General features: G+C 37.9%; 3 protein-coding genes across 5 annotated transcripts; 2 read left to right on the top strand and 1 right to left on the bottom strand.

Annotated features, from left to right (window-relative positions):
* Positions 1 to 2,681: 2,681 nt before the first annotated feature.
* fam43a (family with sequence similarity 43 member A) lies at positions 2,682 to 4,487 on the bottom strand. Its single transcript, XM_087783569.1, has one exon. The coding sequence runs from the start codon at positions 4,343 to 4,345 to the stop codon at positions 3,287 to 3,289; it is 1,059 nt and encodes a 352-aa protein (XP_087639695.1). The 5' UTR covers positions 4,346 to 4,487; the 3' UTR covers positions 2,682 to 3,286.
* Positions 4,488 to 8,132: 3,645 nt separating this feature from the next.
* Positions 8,133 to 15,650, top strand: lsg1 (large 60S subunit nuclear export GTPase 1). Its single transcript, XM_087783568.1, has 14 exons — positions 8,133 to 8,326; positions 8,493 to 8,619; positions 10,452 to 10,572; positions 10,647 to 10,733; positions 10,798 to 10,884; positions 10,957 to 11,017; positions 11,091 to 11,267; positions 11,377 to 11,694; positions 12,997 to 13,098; positions 13,178 to 13,321; positions 13,481 to 13,604; positions 14,624 to 14,703; positions 14,773 to 14,943; positions 15,007 to 15,650. Exons 1-14 carry the CDS (start codon positions 8,225 to 8,227, stop codon positions 15,184 to 15,186), a joined length of 1,881 nt encoding a protein of 626 aa, XP_087639694.1. The 5' UTR covers positions 8,133 to 8,224; the 3' UTR covers positions 15,187 to 15,650.
* Positions 15,651 to 16,543: 893 nt separating this feature from the next.
* tmem44 (transmembrane protein 44) lies at positions 16,544 to 26,573 on the top strand. 3 transcript variants are annotated; one of them, XM_087783565.1, is made up of 10 exons: positions 16,544 to 16,801; positions 16,882 to 16,999; positions 17,068 to 17,152; positions 17,383 to 17,540; positions 18,372 to 18,458; positions 18,559 to 18,729; positions 18,800 to 18,961; positions 19,849 to 19,899; positions 19,980 to 20,090; positions 24,416 to 26,573. In XM_087783565.1, exons 1-10 carry the CDS (start codon positions 16,623 to 16,625, stop codon positions 24,554 to 24,556), a joined length of 1,263 nt encoding a protein of 420 aa, XP_087639691.1. In that variant the 5' UTR covers positions 16,544 to 16,622; the 3' UTR covers positions 24,557 to 26,573. The 3 variants fall into 3 exon arrangements, with proteins under 3 accessions (XP_087639691.1, XP_087639693.1, XP_087639692.1); XM_087783567.1 differs by having other exon boundaries at positions 19,980 to 20,100; positions 24,416 to 24,475; XM_087783566.1 differs by having other exon boundaries at positions 18,559 to 18,961; positions 19,980 to 20,100; positions 24,416 to 24,475.
* Positions 26,574 to 26,636: the final 63 nt, after the last annotated feature.

The following is a 26,636-nucleotide window of genomic DNA, read 5'->3' as shown; positions in this document are numbered from 1 at the left end:
GCTAAGTAGTTTCTAAACGGTTTAAAAAGACTAAAATCTGATTAAAACTATTCAATATAAGTAGTAGAGGTACACACTTGTTTTACTAATGGTGCCACCAGATATGTAATATGGATGGATGGATCAAACGAAATAACACAAAGAAAAACATGACGTATAAGATAATTAAGTAAAGTGAGGAAAAAATGTCATATTTATAAATTTGTATTTCAAATAACTTTGTTATTTAAGTTAATGTCTTATTTTAATTTACTTTATTTGTATTGATCTTCAATGAACTTTTTTTATAAAGCCCTTTAAAAACAACAGTCGATACAAAGTGCTGTAAAATGACATGAAAGGCCTAAGAAAGCACAGTTAAAACACACAAAGATAAAACGACTAAAAAACACTAAAAACAGCTCCAAGTCTCATGCTCAGTTAAAAGCCAGAGAATAAAAGTGTGTTTTAAGATGGGATTTAAAAATCTCTTATCTCTTATAAATCTTATTTTATTATGTAACTCTGTGATGCCGAAACCCAAAAAAAACATGTGTCATCGGCAATAAAAGTTTCTGATTCTGAAAACAAACGTATCACTTTTAAATAAAGAAAATATATATATATAGTTCTATAGGAAAAGGTAAAGTATTTTATCAATCATCTGATACAGTCTTAACAAATAACTATACATCCATTTAAAGTGTAAAAAAATACAACCAGATGCCATTATGTTTGTATGTATATTGTATGTTATATTGTGTTTATATGTAAGGACATCAAGGGATAAACGAGGAAAATTGACAGGCATTGTTTTGAAGATGAATTCATGGTCTAAAAGGTCCAGACCACCTTTGACCAGATAAGAGTGAGTGTTGGATGATACTGAACAGTGTGTCTGGAACCAGCTATCTGCTGTGGTCTGGCAGAGAAGTCACATGACCTCCACTTCAGTTGGATGGCCTTTAACCGTTGCTGCTAACACACCGTTCAGAACGACTGGTACAGACTCTTTTTTATACTGATTTGAGTCATGTGAAATCATCTTATTTTGACAAGTTTATTGAATTTCTGATCATAAGTAGATGATCTTTTATTCTCATGTGATACTGGGTTCAGATGTTCCTGAACAGCTCACACGGGAGGATCAGTGCCGCCCTGTCGTTAAACCCGTCATGTGATGACGTTTCTCGCTGCAGGCCACGACGACCAGAACACGCCACAGAAGCAGACGCAGGCACCCGCACAGCCACCTCTTTTCAGATCAGACGCTCCACTCTATTTGCTGAGTCAGATGTAGACGAGTGATTATGTGGTTGGTTTCGGTTTTAAACGACGGTTAAACTCAATGACTTGACGCTGGCTGTCACTAAAACACCTCTGAATAAACAAAGTGTAAGTATAGAGGAGGTAGTTAGTGAACCAGCAACTCAACAAGTCCACCAGGGAATCAGCTGAAACATTATGACCAGGAAGTAACTATCGAATCTTCATTTGATCATCTCAGCATATTAGTCTCTTTCATGTTGCTGTAGTAACATTCATTTATCCATTTTCTACCCATGATTCCGTCATTGAGTTTCACGGAGCGGCTCCGGCAATCCCAGCTAGTTAGGGCGAGAGGCGGGGGACCCCCTCAGCAGGTCGCCAGAGTGTCGCAAAACCACTCACACATACACACTTTTACGACAATTTAAAGCTTTTCTAAGAACCTCGATTTATTTCTGGACTGTGGGAGGAAACCGGAGCACCAGGAGTAAACGGGGTGGATATACAAAGTCCACACAGAAAGGCCACAGGTTGCCTCAAACTGGAGTTGAACCAGAAACCTGAAGGACATCATTTATTGAAAAAACTTCCCCATAAAATGTACCTGATTATATAAATTGCTGTATTTACGTATAATTATCTACAAAATTGAACAATCAAATGGTTATAGTGGCATTAAGGTAGTGGAGATGTTTTTATACGACTTTAATCTTGTAATAAAGTGCTTTTTACAACTTTAATCTCTTAGACAATTATTCTCAATGACTTTAGTCTTGTAATAAAGTACTTTTTACAACTTCAATCTCATAGACAATTATTCTGAATGACTTTTAATCTTGTAGAAGAATGTATTTGACTTGAATCGAAAATTACAATAAAATATAAATGATTTGATTTGCCTATTACTCTGTCTTAATATACTTATTTTATATGTACCATTTTTAATATTAAAATAGAGGGAAGATAATTGTCTTAATTAAAGTTTTAATATTTCTATAACTTGTTGTTTTTAAGTGAAATATTAATTATTTTTTAAGGATTCTTTCTCCCAAATAATCGCTACATTTTTCTAATATTTTCTAAAAAACATCACAAAGAACATACTATTTTTTTATTATGGATGTTAATTACTGGATAATATGGTGCACTACTTTGTAAGGAATACTCAAACGATGATGCAATATGAATATACATTTGTTTTCTGTTGGCCCTGTTCACTTTTTATATTTGCCTGTCTGGGTTTCCACTTGGAACTCTGGTTTCCTCCATGAGTCAGAAAGGATAATTGGTTAGTCTAAAGTTTTTTTAATGAGTGTGTGAATAGTTGTCCATCAATATGTAAAGTTTTGACCGATGTTCCCCCTACATCTGGCCCAGGGTGGCTGGAAATGGTTATGGAAACGCTTCTACATACGACACCACAGAAGAATATTATTTTGACTTTTTTATTGATCATGATGTGAGGCTCACATCACAGACCAGACTTTCATAAAAATAACAAACATCTTTACTGTACAGCATCAAGTTAGTGGTCTTTGCACAGCAAAGATAAAGACTTTTTGTGTTTTCCCGACGACATGAATAGACATTGTGTATTCAGGGAGCGTCCTCCTAAACCGGAGCGTCCTCCTAAACCAGGTGGACACCAGAAACTTACACACACCTTCCATTTACTGAGATCCATTCTGGACCAGAACCACTTTCTTATTCTTCTCACAGTTCTTTTCCCCCCGGACCCCCGTCCTCTACAGCCACGATAACACTTGTGTAAACTGCACAATGGTGCAAAAAGACAAATATTGGAGCGGACTGATGTCGCCTCGATAAAGGGACAAAAAAACAATTCGTTTTCTCAACATTTCTCAAAAGAAAATGCTATTTCACGGCAGGGTAAACAAGGCTCGGGGGGGCCGCCACGAATCCTCTTAAATAATAAGAGGAGAATTAGAGCAAGTGTTCTGTTGGGTTCTCTCAGACATTCTTTCAAGTCTCTGGAGTGGAGGCACAGTTTAAAAAGTTCAGATATCGGGGGGAACATTCAGGCGGTTTCGGGCACCTTCACCTCCTCCAGGTTGTTGTTAAGATAGTTCTGGTTCAGGGGCTCCTGGTTGCTCTCTATGGACGACTCGCTGCCGGTGCTCTCGCCCGACAGCAGCCGGGTCACCCTCAGGTCCGCCTTGAGGGTCTGCACGTCGTTCCCGATGCACATCTCCCCCAGGTCACTGATGATCTGGGACAGGTGTCTCCCGTTGGCGACCCCGTCGTCCGAGTGATTGTCCAGGACGTCCTCGCACTCGAAGAAGTGCATGATGGCCTTCTTCTCCTCCTCCTCCTCGCCCAGGAGGTCCTCGGTGATGGAGCCCAGCTTGGGGGCGCTCCTGCTGCGCTCCACGGGGGGCTTGTAGTAACACTGTCCGTTCAGGAGCTTCCTGAGGGGCACCAGAGGGATGGTGTGGTCCCCGATCAGCTGCTGCTGCTGGTGCCGGGCGTCGTCTCGCCTCTTGAGTCTCTTGAACTCGGCCAGGGCCGTGGCGGAGGTCTGGTACAGGAGGAGCGCCATGGCCTTCGCCTTCTCCGGCTTGGAGACCAGGACGGCGTGGCACCGCAGCATCACCGCCTTGTGCTTCATCTCGTGCCGGTAGATCCAGGCGAACACCTTGGGGAGCCGCGGGTCCGCCACGCAGTAGGTAATCCGGTGCAGCAGGTACAGGTGTCCCGGTCGGCGCGCCTTGTCGTCCACGTGCACCATGCGGATCCCCTGCGCGCTCACGGTGAGGCGCATCTTGGTGCCGTTCTTGCCCAGCTCGCTCTTGCCCCAGATCTTGCTGACGGCCACGTCCGTGCAGCCGTCGCCCTTGGACTGGATGGTGGTGGCGTTGCCCAGGTAGAGGACGGTGTAGGTGGGGTCCTCGCCGGTGATCTTCACCTTTTTGCGCTTGGACTTGAACATGCTGCCCATGCGGTGGAGCGCCGTCTCCGGGCAGGACTTGGCGAAGGAGGTGAGCGCCGAGTAGTTGAGACTCACCGCGTAACCTTTGGGTTTGGACTGCTTGTCCTCCTCGATCAGGTCGAACTTGTTCTTCTTCCAGGGCAGCATATTGGCTTCTGTGTCAACTGTAACCTGTTCTTAACTCTTAAAATACTCCGTACTTTTTTTTTTTTAAGTAAGTCCGTCCGGTAAAGTTCTCTGGTCCATCCCGGGGAGCAAGTCGCTGTCTCACAGTCGAGTTCCTTTTACGCGAGTCCAGGCTGGGGTTTTATATGAAGGACGGAACCATTGTGACTGCGAGGGGGGAGGTTACGGACTGAACCAAGTAAGTAAGTAAGTAATTTTTATTTGTATAGCGCTTTTCCAGACCAGGGTGAACTACAAAGTCAATACAGGATTTTACAAAAGAATTTTCTAAGCTTTAATGATTTTATCACAATGAACAAATGTTTACGCCTTAGTTATGATGTTTATGTTTTGAGTGTAGTCACGTTTAATATGTGTGTTTTTTTGCAACCAGAGAAGAATTCACTTACACGTCAATATGCCATTTAAATACGGAACATACCATTATAATACTTATATTTAATAACAATAATTGCAAGACAAAGTATAAAAAAAATAAGGTTAGGTTAGGTTAAGTAGAACTTTATTGATGCCTCAGGAGGTCTCCTTCGGGAAATTGTTTTTTTTCCAATTAGCCACAGCAAATACAGCAATTTTTCATTAAAAAAAAAAATTAAAGATAAAATAGGAACAAGAAGAAAGAGAAATAAAGAGAAAGAACAAGAAGAGATAAATGTCTAAATTAAGTAAAAATGAATCAAAAGGAACATCTGTTATTTTATTAACCTAAAACTTAAATAACATAAGGTAAGGTAAGGTAAAACTTTATTGATCCCTCAGGAGGTCTCCTTTGGGAAATTGTTTTTTTACAATAGCCAGCAATTTTTCATAAACAATAAAAAATAATACATAAAAAATAAAATAAGAAGAACATAAAGAGGAAGAACAAGATGACACAATCTAAGTCTAAAGACAAAGACAAAGAACATAGGTCAAGGAAAGAAAAACAACAAAGACAAAGATACACAGACTAACATGGAACAGAACATCCAGATACTCTCACTCCACTCCTGCCCCCGAACTCAGAATTGTACAATTTAATAGCCCGAGGGATGAATGAGTCCCTGAGTCTATTTGTTTTGCACCTGGGTAGGAGCATTCGTGCACTCATTCTGCTTCTCTGCTCACTGATGACAGTGCTGAGAGGATGACTGTCATCGTCCATGATGGACGTACATGACGCATGATGCAATATTAAGTTAGAAATTTGCGCTTTAAAAGTGGGTTTCAAAATGTAATGCAAAGAAAAATTATATCGACTTGTTTTTCTGGTTCCGACTATCAGTTCATCCTCTTCCTAGTTTCCATTAAAACAGGAGAAGAGTTGTGGGCCCCTGAGGATCGCCTCTTGGGAGTTTCATTTGTTATTATCAATTCTTACTCTGGTGCCAGTAGAAGCTGATCCTTAAAGTGCAACAATACTGCCATCTAGGAGTTACTACCAGAACTGACAGTACTTGTTTAAACGGATTCATATTTAAACCATTACTTTTTGATAAAACCTATTGCCAGTTGTATGTGTCTTATTTTTCATTTACTTTATTTTAAATTTACCATTGGTGTTTTAGAGTTTATTTTGAGAATGTACTTTTAGGTAACTACTTTTTATTATCAAAGTAATTATTATGAAGGATATAGGATTTGTTGTGGTGGCAGTACATAGTTAAAAGAAAAGAATGAAATATGACGACACACACAATAATCAATAGAAAAACGGAACAAAGCACCAAGAAACTAAAGACAGGTATAAATGTGTTACTTTATTATCTTTTATAATATTGTGCAAAATAAAGTAAGACATTTGAACTGGGTACATGTATATTTGTTCTACTATTATATCATTTACAGTGTATTTAGATGGATAGGTTGACTGTATTTATCCCTCTAGAGTCTCCTTAGTGAAATTGAGTTTCCAGTTCGCAGCAGACATCATAACATGAAGAACAAGAACAAGGTGCAAACAAAGAACAAAGTGCAAAGGATGACACATTGCAAGTATAAAGAATATGGATCAAGAACATAAAATCCAAGATAAAGAACATAGTTCTAATACAAATAACAAAAACAAAGTATACAAAGATTAACATAGAACAGAATGTCCAGATACTTTCACTCCATTCCTGCCCCAAACTCAGAATAAAACAGTCTAATAGCCCGAGGAATGAATGAGTCTTTGAGTCTATTAGTGTTGCATCCGTGTGTTCACTGATGACAGTGTTCAGAGGATGACTGTCATCATCCATGATGGACAGTAGTTTGTTCAATGATCTCCAATCTGCAACTGTCACCAGTGAGTCCAGCTTCAACCTCAGAGCCAGCCTTTCTGATCAACCTGTCCAACCTGTTGACACTCCTCTTGGACACATTCCCACCCCAACACACCACAGCATAGAACAGGACACTGGCCACCACAGACTGGTAGAACATGCAGAGGAGTTTCCTGTAGATGTTAAATGATCGAAGCCTCCTCAGAAAGTACAGTCTACTCTGAACTTTCTTATATACATGGTCTGTGTTGCAGGACCAGTTTACTGTCCAGCCACACACGAGGTACTTAACAAGAAGTAGCTGTCTCGACTGCAGTTGATACAGAACTCTGCAGCGAGAATTCTGACCAGCTCTGGTAGAAGAACTCACATTTCCCCGATCCTTTAATCTCTTCATTGGCTGCCAGTTTCTTTCAGGCTCAACTTTAAAATTCTGGTTCTTACTTTCAGATCTATTCATGGTCAGACTCCTCCTTACATCATTGATCTGATCCAGCCTTACACCACAGCTCGGGCTCTGAGGTCTGTGGATCAGCGCTTTATTACCCTGGCTTAGAAAAGCACTATAAAAAATATGACTTACTTACTTACTTACTAATAGTTGTTAACTATCTCCACCTCATCGCCTATGATGGACACTGGACATGGTTTTGTCCTAGACCTGCCAAAGTCCAAGACCAGCGCCTTGGTCTTTGAGGTGTTCAGCTGCAAGTTGTTCCTCTCACTCCAGTCCTCAAAGACACGTATCAGACTCCTGGTGTGTAGATGGTGAAGAGGATAAGGGGCAGTTTAAAAAGGTAACAAATGAAAATTAAATAGACCTGTTTTCTTAGTTTCAAAAAAAAGGAGAAGAGTTTAGAGCACCTGAGAGCATCTGGTGCCAGGAGAAGATGATCCTTAAAGCGCAACAATACTGCCATCTAGGGGTTTCTAACAGAACTGGCAGTATTTACTTGTTTAAACGGATTCATAGATAGATAAATAGAAAGATAAACTTTACATATTTAAACCATTACTTTTTAAATAAAATGTATTACCAGAGGTGGTTGTCTTTTTTGTTGCACGCATTCATACACTTTATTTCAAATTAAGCGCAGGGGTTTTTCGAGTTTATTTTGACAATTAGTTCTACTTCGTTGTTTGCTTTTATATGTTAAAAAATCGTTTTCTTTTTTTCCCCTTAATCATCATCATTATTATTATTATTATTTCAATACTATCACATTGCTTACTTGTTGCTCAGGCGGAACTAGTGTCGTCCGTTCATCTGTTCTGAGGGACAGATTTCACAGTAGCGCTTTAAGTTGGATTGTACCAAACATCTTAACGATTAAACAAATCAACAAGGTGTTTTTATATTAATTTCATAACTCTGGATGAAATAAAGTTTCTCCATAAATAATTGCAAGACAAACCCCCCGAAAAAAACAAACGTAAAACGGCGTTGAATCGTCAGACATATTCGTTCAACTTGGTTTGCTCCACATCCGGTCATCTAACAACATCCCTGCGTGCACATGTGTCGACTTGTGCGGATTCCCGAAGCGTCATTTTAATACTCTTTAGGTGACATTTAGAGCGTCTTGTTGGTAACATGGGGAAGAAAAAAGAAGCCGCGAACGGTGCTCTCGGAAGATCGTTGATAAAGGAGAGACTTCAGTCCAGCCGAGGCCACAGGAAAGGCGGAGACTCTTGGGTACGACATGAAACATCCACTAAAACTTCTCCATCGATGATCTGTCAACATTGTTGCTGTGGTTTGTTGTCGTCGTTAGACGTAAAGAAGTCACGAGAACCTCGTGAATCTCGCTGAAAAGTCTGCATTGTTTTCTTTTTTTAAATCACTTTTGGTTTCCCCTCAGCTGCACACGAGTGAACTCAACGATGGATACGACTGGGGTCGCCTGAACCTCCAGTCGGTGACGGAGCAGAGCTCGATGGACGACTTTCTGGCCACCGCTGAACTGGCTGGAACTGAATTTACCGCCGGTGAACAATCTTATCTATTTAGTAAAAAACAAAGAAGGAACAACAATCACTGTAACTACAAAAGCATAAACGTGTCATTGACAATGTCATATGACTCAGATGGTTAGAATATAACGATTTAATTATTATTATCTATAGAATTCTAAATTTGGAATGTTATCATATTTTGTGAGATTTTTATTTTTTTTCAAAAAGTCTGAAGACATTTTCATTTGTTCAGGCTTTTCCATGATTTTCTGGAACCCCTGTGTTGTTCTCAGTATTATCTTGACCGTTAAAGTATATATTTTATTGAATATTGTTTTGATTGTTTAAGTGCTTTGTGAGCCTGCTCTGGAAAAGCGCTATATAAAAGCAAATTACTTACTTACTACTATTGATAGTAACTTGGGATGGTTATGGATCTATAGCATATTTGACCTATGGTTGTGATGTTTAAAATGTGTTGATTTAATTGTTAATTTCTCTAGAATTCTACAGTGTAATATTAACATATTTTGTAGGATAGTAGTCTACATCTTCTACATCTAGGTCTATGGCAGTCATTGATTGAAATAACTATTTAATTATAGCACCATAAACATGTCATCCTGGACAATGCCATATAAGAATAATGGCTTAAATATTATGTTTTAAGATCAATTTTGAACAATTTCTCTAAAATTGTACCTTCAAATGTTATGATATTGTTTTAAATAGTGATCTAGATCTCATATAAGAGATACATGGCCGTCATATTTTTTTATTTATGGCATCGTAAATCTAATCATCTTTGACATATGGCTGTGACGTTTAAAATGTGATGATTTAATTGTTAATTTCTCTAACATTTCTACATCAAAATATTGTGCTAATGCTATATAAGAATAATGGCTTAAATATTATGTTTCTATGATCAAATTCTCTAAAATTGTACTTTCTAATGTGATGATATTTTGTGAAATGGTAATCTACATCCTATAGAAAATATATTACGGTCAATGATTGTAACTGGGTGGAAGTCTTTATCTAAATGTGTTTGAAAAATTATTAGATACGGCACAAAATAATTAATAATCACAAAAAATAAATATATATATAAAAAAACATGCTTTCTGGCCAGACTCTCGCCCCTTCTTCAAATCTGAACTCAAAACCCACCAGTTCCGCACCGTATACCTCTTGTAAACCCTCTCACCTGCCCCTACCACTTTGTTATTTTATTGTGAAGTGACCTTGAGGCGCTTTTAAATACAATTTTTTTATTATTATTATTATTAAACGGTACCGAGTGACCGTGATGATAAAGGATCACAAGGAAGACTAAGAGTTGCACTGATGCTCTGCTCTTAATTTCGAGGCTAAAAAAACAATTCCTACTTCTGAATAGCGTTAGGGAATTAACCGTAGAGTTAAGTGGGAAGAAGCACTCCAGAGCTATGTGCGGCTCATGACTTTATGATTAATAAAGAACTAACGGATTTGTTTATTTTGTGGTACCTTCTGTGGTTGGCTGGATTTAGGCACAGAAAACCAAAGTTTCATTATGAAAAAAATAAATCTAGAGTATTGAATAGGTAATTATTGCATAAGAATGGGTCAAATTGAGTGACATCAACTCTGCAAAAGAGAGATCAGTTATATAGAAAAAATTGCACTTAAAACCTGAAAGAGTAAATAAAAATGAAATGTTATAGAAGAGGAAGCATCATCTATTGGCGTGGTAGAAACATGTCTACACTCTCAAAATGTCATTATGTTGAGCTATTGATTCAAATTCCCCCTATCATTTTATTCTGGGTTGTATTATTAAAATCTGATCTGTTTGTTTCCTTTTTCTCTTTTTTTTTCAGAGAAACTCAACATTAGGTTCGTACCAGCAGCAGCCAGAGCGGGTTTGTTAACGGCTGAGGAGAAAATCAGGCTGAAGAAACTGCATGAAGAGAACAAGAATTTCCTCCGGATACCACGCAGGTAGTGGAGTAGTTTCTCTTGGCTTTTATTAATGCATTTGTTTACTATCCCTTCTGAATGTCTGTTGCCGACAGGCCTCACTGGGATGAAAGCACGAGCGCTGAGGCTCTTAAACTGGCAGAGAAAGACAGCTTTCTGGAGTGGAGACGAGTTCTTGCTCAGTGAGTTGCATACACAACTTAACGTCATCTTGTGTGCTTGGTTTTAATTCTGTAATCTTGTCAGGCTTGAGGAAGAGCAAAAGTTGATCCTGACACCATTTGAGAGAAACCTGGAGTTTTGGCGACAACTGTGGCGAGTCATTGAGAGGAGGTACAGACCACAACTGTGTGTCTTATTTTTAAATTCAGGAGCGTCAACGTAATGTTTTTTTCCTTCCTCTAGTGACGTTGTCGTGCAAATTGTGGATGCCAGAAATCCTTCGCTATTCAGATGTCCTGACCTGGTAGATTATTGATGCTTTTATTGTATAAAAATGGACATTTTCTAGTAGAGAATCTTTGTGTATGCTTTTTTAGGAACTGTACGTTAAAGAGGTGTCCCCGGACAAAGTGAACATGATCCTGGTGAACAAAGCCGACCTGTTGACCCGAGGCCAGCGGCGAGTCTGGGCTAAATACTTTGAGAAAGAAGGACTGAGGGCAGTGTTCTGGTCTGCGCTCGCTGAAGCCAACAGGCTGGATGCAGAGGAGAAGGTACGTTCTAGTAACATTTGACACGCCGTCCAATGAGTAAGAAGCTCTTATCTTAACACATTTTTGATTTAAAAATGATGCATGTGTGACATGAGTGTCCCGTCTTCAGGGAGAAGCGGTGGAGGATCCAGAGCGAGAGAGTGACCAAGAAGAAGAAACACCAGACAATGAAGACATAGTGCCAGAGGAGGAAGAGGATGATGAAGATGACGATGAGGAGTATTTAGACAGCACTTATGAAAAACAGATCACGGTGGAAGAAGAGGACTGGCAAACCTGCTCTGAGGGGGAAGATGAAGAGGCGGAATCTTGTAAATCATCCTTCAGGAATTCCAGTCGTCTCCTGCATAAAGATGAGCTGCTGGCCGTGTTCAAATCCGTTCACGATGGAGCAAAGTGTAGAGACGGAGAGCTGACCGTCGGCCTGGTGGGTTACAATGCTTTACTCATTTGACACGTCATGATGACTTTTTAAACATTGAATTATTTATAGTTTAATTTAAGTTTGAACACATCAACATACTTTCCAATCATCAAACAGCATCTATGGTGGTTAAACTGAGTCTGGGCAACGAGACACTAAAGGGTTTACATTTTTTTTATTGATTTACTGAAAATCAACTTCTAAGATTAACATTAGAATAGAATTTGAAGATGTGGGAAAATATACTTTTCTTTTCTAATTGGGCTGAGTAGTTGTATGATATGATATACTTTAACAACAAAGCCAATGTAATGGACATAATAAGTTTTGTATAAAGACCTAGTTTATTAAAAACGGATCTAAAACATTCACTAAAGTAAGATGTATAAATATTATGTGTGCTTACATGGGCAACGGTTCGATATATTTCGTTACCGTAGTTACAAGGATAATATTTGTAGTATTTTCCAAGTACTTGACTCGCGTTGCAGAATTTCCAGACCACATGATTCTTGACAAAGTAGTAACTGCTTTCATTAAAATATATATATATATATTATATGTCCAAACGTCCACTTTAAAAGCTTCTGTAGGTGACGGTTTCCTCTCATCCTTCTCAGTCATTGCTGTATTTTGTGGGATTTTGTTTAGTTGCGGGGATGGAATAACTGCCATCCAGTGGTCAGAAGTTTAATTGCAACACAAATGATAAAAACACCGGGAACATTTGCATGTTACTTGTAAATAAAGGGTCACATTTAATTTTACACTTTATTTTACACTCATAGAAATATAAATCATAAAATAATATAATAAAAATAAAACATGATTTGTAGGCCAAAAGTAATTAATTGTAAATAAAATAAAAAAATAAAAAATGCTGTGCTTTTGAATTTTGAATCGATTAAGTTCAAATAATAAATGAAATCAGAAATGGTCTAAACTTTATACATGGCATACATACTGAAAACAAATGCATTGGTAGCACAATGTTTTATCCATGTTTTTTATATTTGTTCTAATTAATGATGAGCATTCGTGGCACCTTTTTATTTCTTCGCCAAATAATTATCTTGAAATCAATTTTGATGAAGAAGAGAAAAAGTAAGGTAAGAAACATTGTACGAAATTTTTGGTGGTTTTTCAACTGTTAAACGGAGTTCATGAGGGCCACATAAATAGATTAAAAGGGCCACATGTTGTTACCAGCACCAGAGTCTACAGCATCAGAGCGAACCAATTTAGTTTTTAATCAATTTACTCATGAATTCTTCAACCACGACTCATGATTGTGTCTCTCCAAAGGTGGGTTATCCTAATGTGGGAAAGAGCTCCACCATCAACACTATTCTGAGGGACAAAAAGGTTTCGGTTTCGGCCACTCCCGGACACACCAAGCACTTCCAGGTACTTTTTTTAATTGCTGCCAATCCAACTGTTGAATGCAACGCGACGACCAGCGGGACTAATGTGTTTCCCTCCATAGACTCTGTACGTGGAACCAGGCCTGTGTCTCTGCGACTGTCCTGGCCTGGTCATGCCCTCGTTCGTTTCCACCAAAGCTGAGATGATCTGCTGTGGGATTCTGCCCATCGACCAGATGAGAGATCACGTTCCAGCCGCCTCTCTGATATCCTTCGTCGTAGACTCACTCTTGAGGTTCTCAGTGCTGCATCAACACTTCAACTGTGTGTGTGTGTCGAGATGTGTCTGAGCTCCGCAGATTGGAAGTGTTTCCCGGCTTAAACCAGTCCAACGTTCCTCTTAATGTCCTTAACGGATTAGTCAAGTGTGTCAAACGATCCCGCGGCACGTCCTCGAGGGCACATACGGGATCAACATCATCCGGCCACGTGAAGACGAAGACCCCGACAGAACCCCCTCCTCCGAGGAGCTGCTCATGGCATATGGATGTGAGGACTTGATACTTTGACACGATGATCCACATTAATATGATTTTAATGATTTTATTTATTTGGATTAGATTTATTTATGTTATCAATTTAAGGTTAAAGGTTGCAAACTTGTAATACAATACGAGAACTAACTTTGTCTAAATCTGTTTGACACGTAAACACTGAACAAGTTATTTTACGTGGCCTTTAGCTTTATTCATATATTCTAGGGCCTCAGGGGCAACATTATATTAATGATGGTCTGATGAAGCTTCATGAAACAGTGTCATTATTTTCAGAGTCCACTAGATAGCGGTCTCTGCACTATTTTCCTTTGTTTTGAACAACTGTTCTAATGAAAAATCACATAATTTTTAAACTGATGGCGCCACCTACTGACCTCTAAATAACATGACACTGTTTCATGAAACTTCATCAGATCATCACTACATTATATACTGTGACTGTTGTTAGGGGCCGTCAAGCCAATAGAAAGAAGGAACAAAACGTAAAAAAAAAATATATATTTTAACGAATATATTATGCCATGACATTTCACAATGAAGCTTAATACGCTACATGTTTATTTAAAAAATAATATTTACTTCAAAAGTATATTTGAGGAAAAATAAATACTCCAAAAAAAGAATGAATAAAGAAATAAATCCCTGAAACAAAATTACATGTTACATTCTTCTTGTATGTTAAAATGAATAATATAAATAAATTCTAAATAAAAATCTAAGTTTAAAGGAATTTCTACATGGTACTGGATATCTAATTTTTCTAAAGGAGATGTCCAGAGGGATTAATTAAGTCTATTTAATCTAATGATCATACCTTCACACATAAATACTAGCGATGGTCTGATGAAGCTTCATAAACAGTGTCATGTTGTTTAGAGGTCAGTAGGTGGCGCCATCAATTTAAAAATTATGTTTCATCAGTAATAAATACAGTCAAAGGTCAGCACTTTACCAGTGTCTGATCTATGCAATACGAGCCAAGAAAAATAGTAAAAATCAGTGTCTTTTCAGATATGAGAGGATTCATGACAGCGCACGGCCAACCGGACCAGCCCAGATCTGCTCGCTACATCCTGAAAGATTACGTCAATGTAGGTTTCTCTCTGTGGTGTAAAAAGTCTCCTCGAGTTCCTGGACTTGATGTTCCCGTCTTGGTGCAGGGAAAGCTCCTCTACTGCCACCCGCCTCCGCACATCAGCCCCGAGGACTTCCAGCCTCAGCACGGCAGATTTGAAAAGGATGACATCGACAACACCGTCTTCTCCTCCGCGACCAACCGAACCAAAGTGAAGAGGATAGAAAATGTTGTGGACAAGACCTTCTTCAACGCGGTACGTTAAAGAGTTTGACTTGTGCACGGACGCCTAGAGTTTTAACTGTCGTTTGTCTCTTAGGATAACGTGCGAGCTCTTTCCAAAAGAGTCCAGTCGGTCATGGGTTACAAGCCTGGCTTCGGGCCCGTCGGTCTGGGCCGAGCCGCCACCGAAAACGCGGAGGGAAAACCCTGGAAAAAACACGGCAACAGAAATAAGAAGGAGAAAGTGCGGCGGCTTAACAAGCATCTGGACGCCTGAGAACTCTTTGAAGGACTTTGAAATGATTTCAGCAGCAGGAAGATTTACATGTGACTCCAGAGGAGTTAAATGTCAGGCCTCTTAATCCTGAAGGGTGAGGTTGGCCTCATAATTATCAGTGGATAATCTGGTGCGAGCATCACATTTGTGTGTTCCCTTTCTGACGGGTCACACGGTGGGCATCAGATCCCCCCAGTACTGGTGGGAAATTTACTCATGTGATTCCGAGAATTTTGAGCTTTTTATGAATACGACATTTCAGGCATCGATGGTGATCAACATGACTCGCGTGTCACAAGTCAAACCACATGTTTGTTTGGATTGTTTCCCTGCATATGAAATATTCTAACTATGACTAAGATACATCTTTGAGGACGGATCATGTCGGTTGTAACATTATTAAACTGATGATTTGTGACAATTCAAAATCATTGATTAAAACAGTCGTGTTGTTTGCTTGTGAATGTTGTTAATTCAATTGCAACCATCTTGAACTACTAGTGTTCTGTTGTTCACTTATTAGAGAGCTCATAATTGCATAAAACTGAGTTAAACATCAGTATACTTTGATACTTAAACACCTAAATGTTTAAATTAAACTGGTCCATTTTAAATTATATTATTGACATTTCATATTACTGGAATACTTGATTTATTCTAACAAGTTTAAGGAATGTAATGCATTTTTTGCAATTATTTTTTTCATTGCAAATCCTATTTCCCTTAATACGTTTAATTCAAATGTCATTATATAATTATATATAAGATAAGGTTTTTTACAAAAATGTTCTCGATCAGTGCCACTTTAAATGTGGGAAATTGGATTTGCTTAAAACCTATTTTTTTCCCCTAAATATATACATGTAACTCGACTATTTCTCACTCAAAGAAAAATAAGGTAGAATTTTACTACATGTGTAAATTGTTTTTACAGAAGATAATGTAAAAAAAAAGGATTATATATTTTCCTATAAAAACAGTCACATGAAATCTCACAACAAAAATACACACTTAAATTTTTTTTTTTGTGACGCTTCAGTATGGGAGAAAAACTTAACAATGAAAACCTTCAATTTCCTTTTAACTTTGTTTCATGGTAAAATATTTAAAATTAATATATATAAGTTACGAGAATGAGAATTTCTATTATGTCAATAACTATTTCTATCGATCTGCTGTCAGATTTTTTTAAATTAAATATTCATTTTTTACGTCATGTTAATTTATCTTGTTTTTATTTATTTTATCTCTTTCTCATTCATACAATTTAATTATTTTAGCCGTAATACCACCACAATAAAATATCGTGTTTTCAACACTGACAAAAGTACCTGAAGAAGAGCTCAGGTGAGTTCCGCCCTCATCACGTTTAACGTTTTGGCGCCACAGTTGACTGGAGTTTGACGGCGTCAGTTGTTTGTGTTCAAACAAACGCCATGAGCACGTTTTTGTTCAAAATTCCGTCTGAAACTAACCTTTACAATTTCCCTTCGAGTTTACTCGGATTTTGCGTGGATTCTTTCAACTCTTGTCTTTCTTTGGACGCAGATAAATCCTGTGTCCCTGTTGGTGTCACTGCCTTCTCGGCCGTTCTGCTGCTGCTGGCATGTGTTCGGTAGGTTCTGAACTTCACTCTTGGTTCATATATTTCCATTATTTTGAGCTTAAAAGTTGAAAAAAATGAATCTTTTTAAGCACCGTTTGTCAGACGCGCCAACATCCGGGTCACGCGTTCACCACGTTCACCTATTGCTTCCTGGGTGACGTATGCGGCGCCGTTGGAGCGCTACTGTCAAAACAACTTGAAATTCAGGTACATTTTTTTTAAATAATCAATAATCATTGTCAGTGATCACTGCCATTAATTATTTTATTTTTTAGATTTTTATGGGAATATTTTCGGCTCTTTTGAGCGCCTTGAAAGTTTTCTCCGGATGTCTTCAAGTGTTTCTCTGCTCGAAAAAGGGTGAGTTTATAAATATGTGTAAACAATAAATACAATAAACAGTTTTAATCCATAATACCTCTAAAAATCAGGAGTTGATAACACTTTATTGTTAAGTAATAGTCCATCATTGACGTTCACAGTTATCATGTCCTTCAAATAGAGGGTTTATTTGCAGTGTCTTACCAATAAACCACCTGTTATTTTGTTAATCGAATTTTCTCTTTTGCCTTTTATCTGATTTCCCATAGAAAAGAGGAGGAAGATGAAGAGGCGACAGAAGAAGCAGTATCTTCTGGGTGCATGTGTCTTCATGGTGGTAGCTGGTGGTTTTCTGACATCGGGGTTCAGCGGTCAACAAGTACAGACGAACAAGAGCGGGCGAGGACTTCTACATGTGGAGCTACAGGTCAGCTTTGATGAATACATTTGTCAGAACACAAAATTTTTTTACAAACGGATGGTAGAGATATTTTTTTTTGCTGTAGAAAAGAGAAATGCAAACTAAAAACGGTTTGACATGAAGAAAGGGATTGGCATCAACTATTTTTTTTTTCCTTTTTGTGATATGGGTCTATTTTTAATCCTTCACTATTTACTGTGCAGAAGTTAATTTTGCAAAATAAATAAAAGTAGAAACTTGGTGCTTGAAAGTATAGAGAACATGCAAACTTTAGTTTTTTTGCTCAAATATTTTGCTTTTTTCTTATATAAAAAAATGTTTTTAAATATTTATTTAATAAGTTTGTTAAGTTCTGTCAGTATTATTTTGGTGCTGCATATTGTGCGTGTTAGATTGGGTGCACGAGGAACTGCGATTCCCTTATTCTGATCCATTTTCGATAAAGATTTATTTCAAATTTTCAGCATAGAAATATGTGTTGCTTTTTTTTTTTATCTGGTTGCTGAGCTTGAGAATTATTTTTCTCTCTTTAAATTGTGTTTAAAAAGGTTTAAATTGTGTTATCAGTTTTATCTTGCCCTTTAAAGTATATACTTTATTGAACATTGTTTTGATTATTTAAGCGCTTTGTGACCCTGATCTAGAAAAGCGCTATACAAATAAAAATTACTTACTTACTAAAAGCAAGTAAATATAACGATTTCTATTTTATTATTGTTGTACTAAATACTGATTTAATCCTAATACAACGAGATCCGTTGATCCTGTTTCCAGTGTTGAAGTTCATGAAATCTCCTAAAACGTGATGGATTTGACCCGAATCCAGTTTATTTACAGGACAACAATGAAATCCTGGGCTACGTCCTGGGTCTGCTTTCTTTTGTCATCACCGCAACCTCCAGGTTCCCAGCGATCTTCACAGCAGTGAGTGATTTGCTTTCACTTAACTTTTGCCCCTTTTTTGCTAAATCATCCTGGAGAGTGCAGCGTTTATCTTCTTCCCCCCTCTTCCCCTTCCCTGCAGCACAAAGGACAGACAGTGCCAAAGTCTCACATGCTGTCTGGAGCGCTGCGATCCCTGTCTGCTGCTCTCTACGCAGCTGCTATCCTGCTCCACGACAGCAGGCCGGGGTTTGTTCTCAGGGCTCTGCCGTGGCTCCTGTCTGCCGTGGGCTCGGCCACCTTGGATCTCCTGGTATCCTTCAAAGTGACAGCAGACGCTGTAAGAAAACGGACGAGTGTGTCTTTTGACCTTCACTTTCTAGCTCGTATTCATCTGCTGGTGCCAAAAAGGAAACCAGCAGGAACCTGTGAGACTTTCCTCGGAGGCAAGAAGTCTTTTGGGCGAACGTGGCATCGCTTCCAAGAGGACGGTTGCCACGGAGATAAAGATGGCAGCTATAGATTGTTTACCTGCCAACGCAAAGGTACTTTTAGTTTCAGCAGAGCCTTCCCTTCATTTTGTACCTGCTTCTTATTTGTAAATTGCCTTTCTAGACCAGGGTCACAAAGCGCTTTAACAATCAAAAACAATATTACAACATAAGACAAACACAGGAGTCCCAGAAAATCAGGAGAAAGCACAAATAAGAATGTCTTAAGATGTTTCTTTAAGGAGTCAGTAGATCATCAAACACGGAGGGAGAGGAAGATCCTTCCAAAGCTTAGGAGCAACAGTCTGGAAGGATTTCTCTCCTCTGGTCCAGAAGTGTGTTCAGGGACCATCAATAGATTCTGATCCACAGACCTCAGAGCCCGAGCTGGGGTGTAAGTCGGGATCAGATCCCTGATGGAAGGAGGAGTCTGACCATGAATAGATCTGAAAGTAAGAACCAGAATTTTAAAATTGATCCTGAAAGAAACTGGAAGCCAGTGAAGAGTTTTAAGGATCGGAGAAATGTGAGTTCTTCTACTAGAGCGGCTCAGAATTAGTTTTTGTCGAGTTTGGTATTAAACAAGAAGACACAAACGCATGGATTATAAGATCCAGATCCTGTTGTGACATAATTTTCCTAAATTTAGAGATTTTTTACAGTTAAAGGAAACGGTTTCTGGTCAGTTTTCTGCAGTGTAGTACTAGGGACATGTCTTTGTCAAATACAACACCCAGTTTAACTCAACCTGTAATGATCATAGATTGTCATTTAATCATCAGGGTTTGTTAAAAATTGACTTGGAAGTGTTTGTATTCTGTTTAGTTTTAGGAAGATGTTAATGTGATGTTCTTCTTGAAGCCGCTGCTCAAAGAACAGCATGAAAGTATGATTTCTCAGAAGGCTTGATCCGTTTAATCAATTCACTTTTGTTCCATCAGTTAGCAGACATGGGTGGATACATGGATGTGGACAACACATCTGCATTACAAGTAAGCAGTATCTATAAGAACTTTTGCAACATATGATTTTTATCGATCCGATGAAGGGAACGTTGTGTTGTTGTCAACAGAAGGAGGCTCATCACCGCCCCTTGACCCGGACGGGAAGAGGGATAAACATCGATGGCTTCTGCTCTCCAAATACCTCGTGGGAATCATCAGGTGACAGTTCTGATCTGGAGGTGAGTTAAGGTAATTCACTAAACTGCACCGCTGCCTTCTCACCACTAGGTGCTACACATTACATTTGTATTCTCAAAGGGCACAGAGGGCAATAATAATATACAAAAAGACAACTAAAAACATATAAAACCATGAGCTAAGATTCTAAACACAAGAACATAAAAGAACAAGAAGAAATGCGATCATCTGTTCAATTTGATAAAATTCAAGAGTTTTTATTTGTCATGAATTCATGAAAAATATATATATATATATATATATATATATATATATATATATATAGCCTCGAAAATGGTGCAACAAACAACCTTTTCTTTGGCTGGAGAACAGAAGGGTTTCTTTCAAAGTGGACTTGGCTTCACATGCATGAATACCGAGAGGAGATCAAACATTAATGAGGATAATTGTCCTGCATTCCTTATTTCATCAGCTAATTTAATATCATGAACATGTGATTCTGGTTTCCAACTATTCAAACATTATGGGCAGCAAGAGCAGCTCCAGAAGTTCATGTGTGTAGGCATTACACCAGCAGCAACAGGAATTGAAAAAAGCCTTAAATATAATGTGTTGCTATGTGGTAATGGTCTGATGGAGCTTCATGAAACAGTTTCATATTCTTTAGAAGGTCAGTAGGTTGCGCCATTAGTTTAAAAATGATGTGTTGTTTCATTAGAACAGTTGTTCAAAACAAAGGAAAAGGTCCAGAGATCGCCATCTAGTGGACTCTGAAAAATAATGACACTGTTTCATGAAGCTTCACCAGACCATCAATATGGATCGCCATCTAGTGGACTCTGAAAATAATGACACTGTTTCATGAAGCTTCACAAGACCATCAATACCTATGATTCACCAAGATGACTTCTTTAAAGGTCAATTTAAGGTCAATTTTAATCTTCTCGCTGCTACTGTTGAAACCTTAATTCTACTTTTTAATCTAAGTCTACTAAGGATGTCTGAAAATCACTATTTTTGTACATCAACTGTGTCTACTGTGGACTGTTAATCTATGACTCAGATGTGGGATGTCTAACCGAGGTTACTCTGGGGCAGACCAAAGACTCTATTTGTTACACCTCAGTGATCCTAGAAAAGCCGCGTCCACAGTCATGTTCAGGGTTCATTTACGGCCATTGGTGGAAGTGAATGTTTTTAATGAAACTTCTCTTTTCTATTTTCAACACCTTCTGCTTTTCTCAAAACAAAAAAATGACAGAATATCTTCTTACTCTAAATACCCTCATTTAATCAATGAACTACATAATGTTCGTTCATGTTTGTTCTAAGACAACTTCCTCCTTCTCTTCCTTCTCCCACTAATGCCTCTTCAGTGAGGTAACTAGATAAATAAGTGCATTCCACAACCTTTCTCAACGTGTTTAATGTTTAATCCTGGTTCAAAGAACATGTTTGAACACGGGACAGACGGCCAGGGAGACGCCTAAAGGCCTTTTGAGGACCAATATAAATGTTCATCAACGTAATAGGGACGTTAATAGGATTAAATAAATGTTCTGCTCTCCTGTCTTGTCGAACATCAATCAATCAATTATTTAAAGTGTCATATCGTAAAGTTATCTCAAGACACTTTTTACAGTTTAGGTAAAACTTTATTGGAGAAAAGTGAATCCCAGCGAATCAACATTGAGTGAATCAAGGAAAAACCTCCTTTTAGAAGGCAGAAATATTGAGCAGAACCAGACTCGCTATTGACTGCCTCCTGCTGTGAGGGTGGATGGGTGGATGACAGATGGATGGAGAAAAGAGTGATGGAGGATACCATGTGATAAAAGATGAGAGTATAGAGTAGGGCAGCAGAGTACATGGAGGGTTATTAGATTACTTTAGAATAGATTAGATCCCACAAGGGGGAATATTGGCTACAGCAGCATCAGGGTAAAAAAAAAATAAGAATACAATAAGAAAAGCATGCACAAACCTAAAAAAAAGATTGAATAAAATACTTAAAAAAGAATACAATACAAATAAATTCTAAATTTAGAGACTTTTTAAATTCACATATATACAAAAATTTGCAATATGGTTAGAAAACTGGATCCATTGACATGGTGGAGATCCTGGATCCAGCAGCAGCTGTGGAGGTGTTGATGTGTTGAATTGTTCTTCGACAGCCACCACATTACACCTTGTTTCTATTTGAGTTTATGTTCTGTGATGCGTGCTGGAGAGTCTGCTTTAAACTTTAGTTGCTCCTACTGAGTTGAAATAAAAGATATTCCTTCATTCGTGCCCGAGTAGGCAAATAATAATAATAATAATCTCTATTTATATAGCGCCTCTCTAGACCAGGGTCACAAAGCGCTAAATGTGGGTGTTTACCCCAGGGGGTTCACAGTAGAAAAGGAAAAGATTAAGCTTAAATAGGGGCGCAGTGATTTGTTTCTCCTCATCAGAAATAATTTAACTTTGGACGAACATATTTAAAAAATGAAATTAATTAGAACTAAAAATAGATTAAAATACGTTATTTCTGACTTTTATTTAATCATTAATGTCCATGATATGAGGGGCACAGGAGGGGCTTCCAACTCTGTACAAACCTGTCTGGGTTGACAGTAAGTGCTTACTTTGTCATGCTAAATCACCTACAATTTCACCCACTAGTCTTTAATCTAATAAATATTTTGTATGTACTGTAAAATGTTTAAAACGACAGCAATAGTAAAGTATGAGGTCATTGGGTTCACAGCACTTGTCTACAGCTGTGTTTATATGTCTCTTGACCACATACTAGCTTCTAAAATAATTGTATGCAACTATTTATTATTTGACAGACAAAGAAGGTTCACTTTCAGGTCGGGAGGAAGACAACTTGAGACCTTTCTGTGTTGTGTGGGTTTACTCCGAGCACTCCGGTTTCCTCCCACAATCCCAAAACATACAGAGTTTTATTGGGAACTTGGGGAAATTGTCCATAGGTATGATTGTGTGTGTGAATGGTTTTGTGTCCTTGTGTTCCCTGCGACAGACTGGTGTCCTGTCCAGGGTGTCCCCTGCCTTTTTGCCCAAAGAAACTGGGATGCGACCCCAATAAAGGATTAAGCGGCAAAGAAAATGAATGAATGAATAAACATAATTTCATAAAAGATCAGACATACGTTGCAAAAATAAATGAAAAAAATAACAATATTAATAACATCATTCTAACACAAAAATAATCTGACACAAATGTATGAGTTTGGACTATTATTTTTAGCTTATTTTAGAGTTTATTTTGTATATAGTGTCCTTTCAATGTCTGTCCGTCAACTTTCATTATTATATAGTTATGGTTTGTCATAGCTGCACAACTTTTTCTGAGTTGCGTGAAATGGCCGATAAAACATGAGGTACAAAAAGATAATGGGGTCATAATCAACAAGGATCAGATTGAGAAACATCTTTATAGGTTTGTGACAAATTTGATATCAGCTGGTGTAACTGAAGAGACATGGGTGTTTATTTGACTTTAATTTTCTTTTGATCTAGTCTCTAATCTCCATGTTGTTATACACCAGGCTGATGTCCTGAGGACATGTTTGCTAAGTTTAGTTCAAAGCTCAGGAGGAGCTGTCCCGTCTTTAATTCTGATCTGTTCAGCTGCCCTCTACCTCAGTATTCTGTGAAAAAATAAGATCAAATAGCCCATAATCATGATGTTATTTGCTGCTCAAACTAGTTGCTCAAGAAGTTGCTGCACTACTTTGTGCCATCATATTGGGGTAAAATAAATAAATGTATGTATGTACTCTAGACCAGGGGTCTATTCACGGACTTATCTTCAGATTAAAAAAAACATGATATGGGAAAAAACTCTTAAATGAAGTGCATTTCACAAGAGCTCTGGACTGGTTACAACAAGATGTTCGTGTGTTTGCATTCATGTATGTTTGATTGTATGCAGATGATGGTGTTCTTTATGTGTGTGACTACTAGTTTTTTAGAGTCTGTGCTGATGTGTGTGCGAGTTTGTTTTAGCATTACTATTATGAAAAGAGAAATCTGAATCACAAGGTGTGTTTCAATTAAATTAAATTTTATTTAAAGTGTCTTATCATAACAAAGTTATCTCAAGACACTTTACAGTTGAAGTACGACTATAGTGGAGAAAGGAAAAACAGATCCCAGCAATTCCATTCACTTATAAGTTTCACTTATTTTCACTAGTTAACAGGTTTATTTTTTGAGTAAACCTGACAGAAACCCGAGTCTTGAAGTGTTTTTATACATTCTCTTTACAACTTCTGTAAGACAATTATGACATGTTTGTTTTTATCTGTGTGTTACATTGTGTTGTTCTTTGATTTGCCCTCATCTTTAGTGGGATTTTGAGGAGATTAATGCACATTGGAGGGGTGCAAAGAAAGGAGAGCAAGACGGAGCCGTGTTACCCATAAAAAAGTGGGAAAATGACCTTAATCCTTCCAATTCCTGCCATTATGAAGTCCCGCTAAACTCCTAGATGGTGGTTTTGCACGTGTTTGTGTGAAAAATACGAATCGTTTGGACGCCAATAAATTTCAAGCAATGACATTTGCCAGTACTTTTGTCACATAAGTACTAAATACTCTAGACCAGTTGAGATGCTTTGTACTTGACGACCAATTTAAACCATATTGTCGGGTCACATCCTGTAATTTGTGAGTCGGGCCGAGGTTATCGGGGTCTGAGGAGTCTTAAGAAGTGGCGGCGTAGATAAGCAGGAGACTGGACGGCGTGGATTCCACCTCCATCATCATCATTCTGCCTCGCCTGATAACACCAGACAAGAAGCTCTGGTCCTTTTTAGCAGAAAGAGCTTCCTGACGTCCGATAGTGGAACAATACAAAGATTAGAGCAAAAAAAATGATTAAGCATTAGGTTCTCCTCCTGGACACGCTTTCAAGTGAAAGATTTTGTTTTAAGAAGACACTTTTCAAACATAAGTTTTTAGGATTGGTTGCATTTCTGAGGCTTTTTCATGATTATAAACCAATATGCTTTATTTGTTTGGGTTTTAAAACATTCAGAAAAAGTCTTTTTTTTTCATGGATTACTTTCTTAATTTGATACATATTCTTTAAAATCTGCTGGTAAACACATGTTATAAGAGGTAGTAATGTACGTGGGCGGAAATGTTTTTTGTACTATTAAGTTAATATTTTTTAGTGACCAGCCTTCAGATAAAGATGGCAAAATAAAAATTGACCAGCAAACAAAATAATGTTCTTTATATTTGCACTTTGTCATCCTTTGCTATTTGTTCATTTTATTTGCACTTTGTTCTTGTTTTTAATGAAACTATCATCTGCTGTGAACTAGAAACCTAATTTATTAAAGTAGACATCCAGAGGGATTAATGAAGTCCATCTATCTAAAAATGTAGTGCATGAAAAATATGACTATACTGCTGAGTCAGCTCTGGACTGGTTTATCCCATATAGAGTTTGGTTAAGAGTCACTGCCTTTATGTATTTCTTAAATATACAAGGGCTTTCAAAAAAAATGAACTGGTTCTTAATTTTGATAAATAGATGTAATATGTGAATAAATATAAAAACTAGCTACAATGTGTATTCTCAACTACAAAGCAGTTGGTTTTATTCTGACGTCATGAGACATGCTGAGTAAGCTCTGTTCAGTCTCCTGGCCTTGTGAGACCAGGCCCTAATAAAAACACACGTCGCGTCCCTCATAAAAAGATGGAATTCTGTTTGCAAAAGTGAAGAGGAGCCTGGATTAGGACTTCTGAAACGCCACCGGGGGGACCGGGCTTCGCTGTTTTTCTTGGCCCAGACGCCAGAGACCGCTCGACTGCAGATGACATAGAAGATGTACCTTTTGTTTAAGCCGGCGTGACTTTCGGTTCACCTTGTCAACACACGCCTCCTTTGCACAATCGAAAATGATGATGTGATAAAAGTCAGGAATAGTCACGATTATCAATGTGAAACAGCCCAAGGACAAAAACCTAAAAGAAATTCAGATTCTATCTAAGAAGAGAATAGTTTAGTCAATGTTTTTTTTTCTGTCTATGACTATGTAAAGACCAAGACTGAAGGTTTTGACAAATATAATTGTTTTCCATTATATTCATTTCTCGTTTTAGGGCTGATCAGGTTCTATGGTTTTCTTGAGGATAACCAAAATCATTAAACAAATAAATGTTCTTTATATTAAACAAAGGTGGTCTAATCTTTTTTTTTTGTTTGTTTTTATGTGGAATTCTCAACAAAATGTGGTCATGTGTCATATAGTCACTGATAAAACGTGCAGAGGAGTTTCCTGCTTATGCAAATATTGAATATCTGACCATATAAAATAGTAGGTAATAATGACAATCACTCATAACCCTTAGTAGTAATTGAATACGTTGCTTGTAAAAGGATTTAATCTTCAATTATTATATATTTAGTCAAATTGTTGACCATAATGCCATGCCTTTAAAATGTATTCTGACTCAAAGTCTAATAAACTATATTCTATCCTCATCTGACAACATGCTGTATTTGTTTAATGTACTGTAATGAAGTTGTATTGCACACTTCATAAGGTCATAATT

This window comes from Callionymus lyra, chromosome 2, assembly GCF_982586985.1.
Source record: "Callionymus lyra chromosome 2, fCalLyr1.hap1.1, whole genome shotgun sequence".
Taxonomy (NCBI): Eukaryota; Metazoa; Chordata; class Actinopteri; order Syngnathiformes; family Callionymidae; genus Callionymus; species Callionymus lyra.
Note: the sequence above shows the minus strand (reverse complement) of the source record. Positions and strands in the feature narration are given on the sequence as shown.